This window comes from Homarus americanus, unplaced genomic scaffold, assembly GCF_018991925.1.
Source record: "Homarus americanus isolate GMGI-L3 unplaced genomic scaffold, GMGI_Hamer_2.0 scaffold52512, whole genome shotgun sequence".
Taxonomy (NCBI): Eukaryota; Metazoa; Arthropoda; class Malacostraca; order Decapoda; family Nephropidae; genus Homarus; species Homarus americanus.
This window is the reverse complement of record NW_024735442.1, coordinates 5,158,798-5,171,897: the sequence shown is the minus strand read 5'-3', so window position 1 is coordinate 5,171,897 and position 13,100 is coordinate 5,158,798. Positions and strand designations below refer to the sequence as shown.

The window sequence follows — 13,100 nt, the reverse complement described above, 5'->3', positions numbered from 1 at the left end:
GGAGGTAGGTATGCATGGCCAATCACAGTCCGATACGTCATATGACGTCAGTGATAACGCAACAGAGACATGCACTGCGCAACCTTACCGCGCGGCTTGGCCAGGCGGAGGCCTAGGAGGGAGGAGGCGGGAGCAGGTGGGTGGGGCGAATCTAAAAATAGCGTCGAGCCGGACACTCTGCGCGTATATGGGTAGATGAACCGCGGAAAGTGAAAGTTCGGTTCTGGCAAGGCACCGCGTAAATGAGAAAACGCGGAAAGTGAATCCGCGTAAAGCGGGGTAATACTGTATATATAAACTGATATTAGAATAAGTTGCATAAAAATGTCAGTAGCAGACTGAAGGTTGTCCCCTACAGGCTGCACGAGTGTAACAGACTACTGGAGGAGATACAAAAAGGTCTCAATGACTACCTGGAGAAGAAAAGACTCTTCTTTCCAAGGTCAGGAAGCTAATTCTTAATATCTTTATCATATTTTTTCTTTATGTGTGGCGAATTAAGTCTTCCTTTTCACCTTTAATCTGTTGTTCTTTTGCATACTTTCATAATTCTCTTTACTTTTCTTCTATTCCCCCAATATTCCTTTTTTGTTACCGGTACTTCATTCTTGTAACGTACACTTATATACTCTTCCTTTCTCCTTCATGAACATTGCCATCCTCTCGTCCCATCATTCTTTCTTCCTTTTCCTTCCCATATTTTGTACCCCCACACACAGCAACACTTTTTACAATTTCCTAGCAAGTCTGCTCCCCTGTTTCTTCAAACCCCTCCTCCTGTGCCTCATATATCATATGTTTCCTACTTGGCTCAAACATTTCTTTAAAACATTTAAACTGTTAATGTGAAATAACTCTTATGTGTCATTGTTAAGTTGATACCATCCATAACAATCATGTGCAGTATTTCTTGACCATCAGCATTACCATCCTATCCTTAAGCATAGAACATTCACAAACATTCAGTACTGTAGTATTTCTATGCCACTGCCATTTTTGTAGGGAGGCAAACTGTGTTACTCTCATCAGTCCAGTCTGTATGATGTGTAGATTCTCTTTGATAACCTAGGAAAATTTATGCGGATCAAAATGAAATTTAATACACAGCTTTATACCATTGATATTGAAGCTTAGTTTTATAATCTACACCATTCTTACACCTATCACACATGTAGCCCTCCTTCACTTAAAATTTCCATGAGGGCCTACTTCACCATTGGCAATAGTCTAGTTTATTATCAACTACTGTACCTGTATTTATAAAGAATGATCGTTTATCATGTAGGATTTTTCTCTTTCTTATGTACAGGTATTATATTTTTAATATTAAGTAAAGTCTACTGATGTAAAGAATTTAATGCTGTGAAAAGGTTTTAAAAATGATCAATAACTTTGGATCTACTCTCGACAGATTCTTCTTTCTGTCAAATGATGAATTGTTGGAGATCCTCTCTGAGACGAAAGACCCCCAGCGTGTACAGCCTCACCTCAAGAAGTGCTTCGAGGGCATCAGCCGCCTCCACTTTTCATCGCAGCAGGAGATTGAAGGCATGATATCGGCAGAGGGGGAGCTGGTGCAGTTCAGCAACAGGGTCATCCCCTCCAAGGCCAGGGTCAGTAGTTATTTCATCATCGTCATGCATTTCTGAATATATTATTATATATTATACACTAGGTGGTTGCACGGAGGCGTAATTTTTTTTGAGTTTCTGAAAATCGGCCTATGTAGTATTATTAATGATGAAGCCCTACAGTAAGTAACCGTGACCTTTCTCAGACTTGAAAAGTTTTATTTTATGCAGATAAATTTTAACCTGAAATCTTACGGAATTCAGTATCTAATTCTTTACCAACACCACTAACAGCTTATTTAAAGTAAAGTAATAAGATTATGGGTTAATTTATTAGGTGGAAATGATCCAGAATAGTGAACGTAATGATCTTGACACATTTATTAAATTTAATATTCCTTTTTTTAGAAAACAAAAAATCATCAAATACAAAAACCGTTTTACTATTTTTCATCAATTCGGTGTTGCTGCACAATTATAGAGAATATGTTCTTTTCTTTGTTTTGTTTTTACTACCACCTCCCCTGTCGACCACCTGAGCTCGGATGTAGCTTCCTCCTCCTGGTTGCACATCGTGATCGTTGGCTCTCATTTCACTTGCTGTACACACAATGTTTATACTTGGTGTGGCGAGGGCTGCATAGGACATGCACGGGCTGTCCAGTGAAAGTCTCCTGACTTGAACATTGGTGAGGCTGCAGGTAAGAGGGCTTCACTGCCGCCTCCGGATGTTATCCAAACTTATGAGATCAGGAGCGGGTCTTTGGTACTTCCAGATTGACTCTCAGGAGTCTTCTGACCCCTGAAGGAATCGGCTACCAACTGATTCGTCATGCCCAGATCCTCTCTGGCAAGTCTCTTATATCCAAGATCTTTTTGACTGCAAGCACCTTCTCCTCTCATCCTTACTGCAGAGCAGTACTGTCTGCGAAATTGTCTCGATGAGCATACCAGGAAGACCTCTCTCACAGTCTGCTCCGTAAGTAATCCGAAATTCAACCTTCCTGGCTGATCCTCAGGAGCCTGCTGGAAGAGAAATCATGCTCGACCTGAGAACGCACATGACTCTGACCTTGGTGTTAGAACCAATTTTGGCAAGCAGACACCAATGGCGAATTGGACAAATCTCTGGTGGTTGTGAAGCCGGTTCCTCTTCATTTATGATGAGCGCACTAAAATTCTGCAGAACCTGAGAGCCGCTAGAGCCACCCAGAATGTGAGACTGACCTATCTTGCAAGCAAGTCTATCAGGCATGACTCTAGAAGCTCTTTTGATGGCACTGCAAATCAAGGTAACCATAGTAGCTGGCCAGTACTCAGGTCAGCCGAATCTGATAGTGGCAAAAAGAAGCTCAACGAAAGTGAGGGCCAACTGTGATTTTTTCTGGGAAGTCGGATTATTTCTAACTCAGTGGCAGTATCCAGCATCTTGCCAAGAGGACCGGCGAGACCATCTGTTGTTTGAAAGAGTCTTGCCATCCAGCTCCTGATCAGATGTCTGGAGTGGCAACTGTTGATGTGGAAGCCACAAACAATCCAGACCAGCTTCCTCCCAATCTTCCGCTTATCCACCTCAGGCGACCTCCTACCAATTCCTGTGTTCAGAGCAGTGCTGTCCCTCCAATGGCCCCAGGCGGTCTGCTCCACGGCTTCCTTCTGAGCCCTTGAAGTTCACAACGTTATTCGCCACTATCTCTGTTGAGCCTTGACGTCATCTTTTCTGGAGGAATGCTCACAATATTCTCCCTTGGTTCACTGCAGCAGCAGAGTAGTTCCTTCACCATGGCAGGGAAACACCTGTTTTAGAATTCCTCTAAACTTCCTCATGAACACTTTAGTGTCATCTCCTTCTCCTATCAAAGAACAAACAATTGATTCCATTTTCTCTTATCCCCTTATCAAACTCCTTCTAGGTTACTGTGAATAAGTTCTTCCTGAGCTCTCTTACTTTGTTATGATATATCACCAGGCGAATATCTACCAGGTGGTTATCAAACCACTGCTAATCCAGGCAGCTGTTGTTATCTTCTGCAGTTTTCTCTGAGATCAGTGTGGCAAGTCAAGATGTTGGCCAGAGCTGATGCTCGGACATTCCTTCTATTTTGAATCTTATGCCGTGGGAAGGTTTAGGATCATTATTTTCAGTTAGGGGACAAAGTCACCATTCTCCTGGTCAGCACTTCCTCGATCTTCAGCTAGCGTAGTTATTAAACCTGAATCAGCTTGACTCAATCATCGGCTTTAATTTCACTTCACCTTCTCAAGTTCTTTTCCTGCAACTTTTCCTTTCTGCCTCTGTGGCAGCCTCCTGTCTCTTGGACTGAATATCTTGGCTAGAAACATGAGAGCCCCGATATGGCCTGCCAGTTCTTCTCTGCGTTTTCATTAAATGCCAGTCCTCGATCACAGAACCTCAGTTCACGCTGGGTAAATACAGGAGATGTGGGCCTCAGATTTATAGTCACTTATCGATCCAAATCCCAGGACAGAGAACAATTGGGCACTTGGTAAGTAATTGCACAATAACTGGGTCCAGCAGCTAAGGAAGTTCCTTAATTGCAAGCTTCCCCAAGAGAGACATTCTTTGCCTTTTCCCCAACTGGTCAGCAGTCTCCTCACTAATCTTCTTCATTCGTTGGTGACTGGAGGCTTTAGAACTGTGCCAAGAACAGAGGTACTGTGCCAAGACAGCTTTATCATATCACTGGCAATGCCTTTGTTTCTGTGTAAGTTCTTTGGTTCTTTCGCACTGATTTGGTTTGATTAAAAACACTGATTCCCAAAGCATCTCAATGTTGGCACCTGACCTCCAGAGCCTCTCTCCCAGACCCAAGATACAGTGACTGAGATGTATTGATTTTGGTTCCTCAGTCTGACAATACGCAAATGAAATATTAATATCAACTTATAAATGCATCAGAATATGGAAGTCAGAAAAAAAATATTGTTACTTGGGTTGAAATAAAGAATGAAGTCAGAAAGCAATGCGTTCACTATTTAATTGTAATGCACAATGGTTTTGCACGTTAGATTCTGACAAAATTCCACCAAAACTCACCCAGCAAAAGGTTGCAAAATATTGAAACTGAAATTATTTTCTGTTTATAGCACACCAAAAATTCACTAAAAGTGTGATGGGCCACAGTTTTAGCTGATCTTCCTATGGACACACTCTATTATATATTATTGTTGTCAGTAATATATATATATATATATATATATATATATATATATATATATATATATATATATATATATATATATATATATATATATATATATATTATATATATATATATATATATTAATGATCAACAATTTTATATATATATATATATATATATATATATATATATATATATATATATATATATATATATATATATATATATATATATATATATATATATATATATATATATATTTCTATGTAGACTAATGAAAAACGTGGATTAAGATAAATATACACCTAAACTCTGACTATTTAATTATATTTAATTCTTACGTTCAATGGTACTTATTTAATTGTTTTGACCATACGCCCATAATGACATATTTATCAAGTAATCACGGACCAAAATTTTTTTCAAATGACGATTTTCTTATATACCGAAAACTTCTTCATTCCAACAGAGAGGGAGGGTGTCTTGGGTTTCGTGGCTGCACTTCACTCAGTGGAGCGCTTTTTAGGCTTGGCTATCCCGACTTATACTGATCGCTATTGTGAATCCTTCTTGCTGTTATTATTTTCGTATTTAATTGACTTCATAATGACTGGAAAGCGTAAAAGTGAGAGTGCGTAGGTACCCATGAAAAGCGGAGAGGCAATTACTTTGAGATGAAACTGAAGAGGCCAATACAGTATGAGAATGGGAAAAAACAGTAGCAAACAATCTCACGCGACTCCAGGCTTCACACTGTGACTATATCCACTCATTCCTGAAGGACAAGGAAAACGTATTCGTGAAGTAGTGACAGGAACAACACCTCCATAAGGAACTATAATAACAAAGAAAAGACAAGGTCCCATCCATGATATGGAAAAATTAATATGATATGGAGAAGACCAGATGAAGCGCAGTACCCTTATGTCTAAATCCATACAGGCTATAAAGCCAAGAAGTCTGTTCCAAAACTGAAGGAGCAGGCAGGAGATGAATGCGATCAAACCTTCGTTGTTTGAAGTCAAGGGTGGTTTGATAGATTTAAAAAACGCCACAGTTCACACAGTGTTAAGGGTGTGGAGTGGAGAGGCAGCTAAAAGTCGATAAGAAAGCGCTTTCAAGTTTTTATGAGGAGTTAGATGATGTGATTAGAAGGAATTTGCTTGTCAGGTTGCAACATTCAATGATGAGATTGATTTGCCGTGAACCAGATGCCCAATCGACATACATCCACAAGAGGCAAAAATGCCCGGATTCAAGAAGTATTCATGACAGAATTACACTTGCTAAAGAATGTTGCTGGCTCTGAAGCTAAAGTTCCCTTCATGATCTATCATTCAGAACTTGCGGCTTAAACATGCCCAGTGCTCAACACACTGCCAGTGTTTTATCGCAGTAAATAAGAAAAGCCTGAGGACCTTAGTAATTATTTGAGGATTGGTTCATGATTTGTTTCATTTTCACGAGCTAAGTGAGCTATTGTCTGCAACAGCGATTCTATTTAAGATTTTTAACATTGATTTTGGTAATGTTTTTATTAATTTCCACCACACCTGGACGACATGCACCCCTGATGTTACGTAGTGTATATGCCACCAACATCTACTTATCATCCAACCTGATGGATCAGAAGGTGCTATTTCTGCCTCTTTAAAGCATATTATTTACGCACGACCTTCGCCAGGCTTCGTTGCTGCTACTGAAGGTGAGAAAACGCTAGACAGTCTTGGAAGGAGGCACGCAACATTTTGCTTCATGTATAAAGGTAAATATTGGCAAGGATCGTAGTTACAAAACATTGCATGAATGGATATGGAAGAAAATCCTGAAAAAGAGCAAGGTGAACAGTGCTTCCCAAAGGATTTAATGAAAGTGGAAGAGCTGGATATTAGTAACAAGATAGTGACTTGTGGGTGCAAACAGGCTGGAGTTAGAAAACTGATACTGAAGATGTTGACCAGCGGTTGAGTGTAGAAGAGCTCAACGAGTGATCTTATTGAACTGATGCACAGAAAGGCAGAGGAAGAAGAGACAAATGTAGAAGAAGAGTTTGCACCCCCTCCTAAAAGTTTTTAGTGAAACATATGGCAGAGCATTTCACAAGTACTAATAAGCAATGCAATGTTCTTGATGACATGGATCAAAATTATGAGCTGCTATGCCAAAGCCGACAGAATGACTGCAAGATTCACTTGTTGTTACAGTGAGAAATTTATAATGAAAAGAAAAGAAATCGCAGGCCCAAATTGACACCTATTTCCAAGAAGTCCTCAGCACTGTCTCACGCCCACCAGCGCTGCCTTCTTCCCACTCTCAAGATGATCCAATACCTTCAACCAGCAAGTTACTACAGCACATAAACTTGTTCAGAAGGAAGCGAGTCATTGATGACTCCTAATTCCAGCTCCTGTCTCCCTCTTCTGCTTCTTCCAATTAATATAGTCTTCCATGCATCCTGTAAATAGAAAAATTACGGGGCCCCGTAGTATTCAGGCTGACTACATTTTGAAGGTGTAAGGCCAGTCACACTAAATTCATTTCTCATTATTTATTACTTTTACTGTACTCGCATCCAGTCCTCATTATTTTTTATGTTTAGTGTGTAATTGTATTTCATTGTAGATTTAGTGGGCCTCTGAAAAAAAATTTTAATTTTTTTTTTGAAATTTTTTATTTCTTATTTTATTTTTATCTATATCGGACTTCTACGACCATATCGGACTTACGACCTGGATTTGGGCCCTAACCTCGTCAGAAGTCGCGGGCTCTAGTATATATACAGTGATTGATTTGGGTCCCTAACCCCGTCGTAAGTCGGGGTTTAGGTGTATATATATACAGTGACCCCTCCGTTAACGAACTCAATCCGTTCCAGAAGGTCGTTCGTTAACCGAAACCATTGTTTCAATGGGTTTTTGGGTAATTGGTTCCAGCTCACCGAAAATTTCCTAAGTTCAACAAAAATGGTAGAAAAGTTCACTTACTTTGAGGTGTGTATGTAGAAGGCTCCTGGATGATGGTGGTGATGATGGGATTTTAGAATGGGGGAATTGGAGAAGGAAGAAAGAAGAGCATTGGGGTGGAAGAAGTCACCCCATGGCACCATTTCACCCATAAAATTTTAGTTCTCTTGGTGTATTTCAAGATTATTTTCTTTAAATCAACACTGCACTGCATTATATATTGTCAATATGTAAAATATATTTCAAAATGACCAATAATTTGCTTGGAAACACAGAAAAAAAGCGTTTAGTTGAAGAGAGTCTCAAGCAAGATGTTACCTCCAGTGAAAACAGAGAGAGACTAACTCCTGTTTGCTGTGTTAAGAGGCTGGATGCCGCGCATTAAACTAGTTACAGTGAGTTCTGCTATAACGCGTGTTTTGATAACGCGAATTTGCTCTAACGCGATTTATGAATTCGGAACAATATTTGTATAACGCGATCGCTTGTTTGCTATAACGCGATTTTTGCTTACTATTTCTCCAATTTTGTGGTATTAACTGTGAATATGGTAAAGAAGAATATCTCCAAAAAGCATTCTGATGATAGAATTCCCGGTGATTATCGTAAAAGAAAGGATATAACACTTGAAGAGAAGCTCGATGTTATCAACCTCAAAATCACCCTTCTCCCCCATCAAGTTACATTCATATTTTTTCAAGGTAAAGTGTTAAATTTACTGTATGATTTCATTATTAGATATGAATGTAACATTTATTTAGACTGTGCTATCCTTTGTGTTAGGCTAAATACTAAATTTTTTCGATTTCGAGTAATCTGCACCTAACCCTATTTTCTCCATAAGCCCTGTTATTTCTATTACGCGATTTTCTATAACACGATATTTTACAAGAACACAATTATCGCGTTATAGCAGAACTACCTGTACTTTACCTTCAATTATGTTCAATAATTGTTAAAATGACTAAAAAATTGGATATTAAACTTTTAAAATTATTGAATAGTATAAACTGCTTGATATTTGCTAAAATAGTAAGGAATTTAAGCCCTAGAACCGATTAATGTATTGGCGGACTGATACTAAAGCTGGTTGCCCGGTCAGTGCAAGCGAAAACATGTTGAGGTCGGTTCGTAAGAACTTCGTTAACCGAATTATTTTTCGTTAACCGAATTGAAGATCCTTATGGAAGGCAGTTCGTCAATCGAAATTACGTTAACCGAGGTGTTCATTAAACGAGGGGTCACTGTATATATATATTTGTCTTATCCACGTTTTTTTTGTGGATCTACATGAAATATATATACAGTACATATATATATATATATATATATATATATATATATATATATATATATATATATATATATATATATATATATATATATATATATATATATATATATATATATATATATATATACACACACACATACACACACACACACACAGTGGTCCCTTGGTTAACGAACCGTTCGATTAACGAATTAGCTCCCATAAGGATTTTCAGTTCGATTATCGAACAAAACTTTGATTAACGAAAGCCTTACGACAAACATGTTTTGTTGTGCGCATCAGCAGATCAGCTAATCAGCTAGTCCGCCAATACACTAATCTGTTCTATGTTTACATTCGTTTCCAGTGGAGTAAATATCAAGAAAGTTGTGCTCTTTAATATGTTTGCATTTTTTTTATTAAAATTGTCATTCTAAAATTTAGTTAAGATATTGATAGTATATACACTACAGGGAACAGTTTTTGTGCGCCCATCAGCTGATCGAATCACCCACCAAGTTCACCAACGCTTCTCAGTTTAACTTTGTTTACAGTGGAGTGAACATCGGGTTTGTTCTCTTGAATATTTTTGCATTTTTACATTAAAATTATTGGTCATTCTGAAATTTAGTTAACATATTGATAATATACAATGCAGTAATTGTTATGAAATGGGTGTCTCTTTTTCTTCTCAGCACCTCCAGAACTTCCACTTTTACACTTGCCAGCCATTTTAAAGGGAATTACAAAGTAAAATTTTGTCAGTACACAGCTTGATAACTAACGTCGGGACTCGAAAATACGTAATGTGAAAAATATTTTATACGATCATGGCCGTCGTATGTCCGGGTTGTCGTAAGTCGAATACTGTATACTATACTTAAGTATTATAAACCTGTAAAAGATAGGAAGAAAACTTTAAGACTGATACAAATATTGACAAACACAAATGTTTGTCTTGCATCATTCAGGGTCTGGTGGAGCGATGGCTGGTGGAGGTGGAAGAGATGATGGTACAGAGTGTACAAGATGTAGCAGTGCGTGCTGTGGAGAACCATCCACTCACTCCACACTGCCAATGGATCACTCAGTGGCCATCACAGGTGGTGCTTACGGTGGCACAGATTGTATGGACTACTGATGTCACCTCCATCCTAGCCAAGAGAGGAGGACTCAAAGTAGGTCCCCAAGGCTCTACCATCATAGCATTACTTCATATCTTACTTGACTTGTATTGCTGTTATTATTATCTTCTTCATTAATTTGTTTGTTTTAATTTTTCATTATATGACAGAATTTAATATATGTTTAGCGGTTAGTTAAGGGACTCAAAGATGCAGGACAGATGTCTTATTTTACTCTCTCTCTCTCTCTCTCACACGTGGAGGCTCCAAAAACAGTATTGTGCCACTTTTGAACCTCTGAAATCACCCCTAGATAATTATTTTAGAGAATTATGCTTAACAGGAGAAAATACACTATTAAGAAAGGTCTATCATGTATGCTTATCAATGATTAACTGATCATCACCATTATCTAATATTTAATCATCACACTCACTTATTATACAGTACACAATTGTCAAGGATTTATCATACACCATTATCATTAATCTATATACAGTGCACAGTTGTCAAGGTTTAAATGTTATAAGCTGTTAATAAAAAAAATTTGCACGGCTTCAGGAGTACTTAGAAGTGTGTGACGCTCGCATTCAGGAGGTAGTGGGCATGGTGCGAGGAAAGCTGGAACACGGTACCCGACTTACCCTGGGAGCCCTCATTGTTACCTACGTCCATGGTCTGTCATTTCTCTCGCATACTCCTTTTTATCATAAGATTTTGATAAATGAGTTACTGATTATTCTACTGTACATAAATATGGATTGTGTCACACATAGACACAATTAACTCCGAGGTATGAAGTGTACTTTCATACCTTAGAGTGTGTCTACGAGCTTCAGATCACCTGACCTAATTCAACCTCACATAATCTAACGTAACAACTCCAGACAGTGTTAGGGTATTTAGTCATCATTTGAAAAAAGCTGGGGTGCCAAATCATCAAGTGATCCCAACCTTCCTCAATCCCAGGACGTGATGTGGTGCAAGAGTTGATCCAGAAGGGTGCTGCCTCAGTAACGGACTTTACATGGGTGTCACAGATGCGCTACTACTGGGTGAACGAGCTGGTACAGGTGGACATGATCATGACACGACTCCAGTACGGATATGAGTACCTGGGTAACACCTCCAGGCTAGTCATCACACCTCTCACCGACCGCTGCTTCAGGTATCCACTATCACTGTTCCCAGCCCACCCTCATCCTGACTGTGTCATCTTCCTCGCATGCTTCACATTGTTCGTCAAGCCTCTTATTATTTTCTTGTCATGAGTCATCTTCATCAGTCTTTTTGTTATCTTTCCATCATGCTTCATATTATTCATCACTCCTCCTGTTATCTTTCTATCATGCTTCACATAGTTCAGTCCTCATGTTATCTTCCTCACGTGTTTCACTTTGTCCATCTGACTGCGATATATTATATACTGTATATACTTTTTATATTACTGCTCGATGGTCTTGGAGTAAAACCTTGTCCAAGAAATGAGGCTGAATATTATTTCGCGCCATTACCAACCTTCCTGCTGCACCAGGACACTCATGGGGGCACTAAAGCTGCACCTGGGAGGGGCCCCTGAAGGTCCTGCTGGCACTGGCAAGACAGAAACATGCAAGGACTTGGCTAAGGCTGTGGCCAAGCAGTGTATCATCTTCAACTGCTCTGATGGTCTTGACTATAAGGCCATGGGCAAATTCTTTAAGGTAATACACACACACACACACATATGTATATTTATATATATATATATATATATACACACAGTCGGCCCTTAACATACGCGGGGGTTACGTAACAGAGATAGCCGTGGATGTTAAAAATCCGCGTATATGTGCTGCCCCCCCCCCAAAAAAAAAACCCTGGCCTCCATGTCCTTGTTTACCGTATATACCTGTGTATAGTTCGAGTTTTTAAGACCAAATTATTTGGCAAAAAATTGGGGGTCAACCTCTAAAAGGGTAATAGTTTCGTTAGGTTGAATAATATTTACCAGTAACTACCAGTAAACAATGGAAACGATGCACCAACGCACCACCAGCTGTGAGTGTTGGTACAGTTGCCAGGGCAGATCTCTTGCGGCATCATAGCAAGCCCAAAATAGCCAAATCCATGGTATGGTAGCACAGGACAATGTAAAACATAAAGTATTCATTTATTAAAGTTTATTTATAGATACTGGACATAAATTTTTGTTCATTACATTTGAAACATCAATCTTTGTTAATTAAATTTGAAATAAAAGAAAACTATGATACCGTATTTTCATTAAAATATTACATCACAAGTATATTTTACCTTAACTGTGACTGAATGAATATACGTATTCTCAGAAATAAGTATAGAAATGTAATATTTTTGCTGGAATGACGAACATATTACAGTGGAAAGTGGGATAAAATCATGACAAAAACAATGACTTTCGCTTTCTTTCGTTAATCAAAAGATTTTACCGTAATCACTTTTTGAATGGTTTTCAGTTAAAAAACTGTTGTTCACAAGTGAATTGGGATGGGAATATTATTGTAATACAACAGTTTTTAACTGAAAATCATTGGCGATTACGGTAGCATCTGAGCAGCAGTCGTGCAATAAATGCGTCATTTCGCTGAAATATTAACATATTCTCAGAAATAAATAGTAGTTATGCTGAAACGTAATGCATTTCAATGTAAATTAGGATAAACTACATGAAAACAAAAGACTTTACATAACCTTCCGATGTTCAAGATATGTTACTCGTTTTTTTAGTAGTTTTCGGTTCAAATACTCTTATATTAGTGATATTCTATTCATAATGTGCTTGATATAATACATTCACGGAAATGTAATATTTTTGCAACTACAATGCTGATGTCAACACAAGCGTGGTTACAGCGAGACTAACTGAGTGAGGGAGAGCTATGCGTGTGTGTGTGAGGTTGTGGGAGCGGGTGGTGTCCCGTGTTCGGTGCCGCGCTCGAGTTGAATGAAGCGCGATTTGAATGTACTTCAATTACTTCAACGTA

At 38.6% G+C, this 13,100-nt stretch overlaps 1 protein-coding gene across 1 annotated transcript in view; it reads left to right on the top strand.

The window, feature by feature from the left end:
* LOC121870895 (dynein axonemal heavy chain 3-like) overlaps positions 1-13,100 on the top strand; it is a gene marked incomplete in the record, with an annotated part of 131,061 nt that overhangs the window by 37,801 nt on the left and 80,160 nt on the right. Inside the window, 6 exon segments of the mRNA XM_042372867.1 lie at positions 359-442; positions 1,412-1,613; positions 9,943-10,149; positions 10,657-10,771; positions 11,065-11,263; positions 11,630-11,798. Coding sequence (XP_042228801.1) covers positions 359-442; positions 1,412-1,613; positions 9,943-10,149; positions 10,657-10,771; positions 11,065-11,263; positions 11,630-11,798 — 976 coding nt within the window.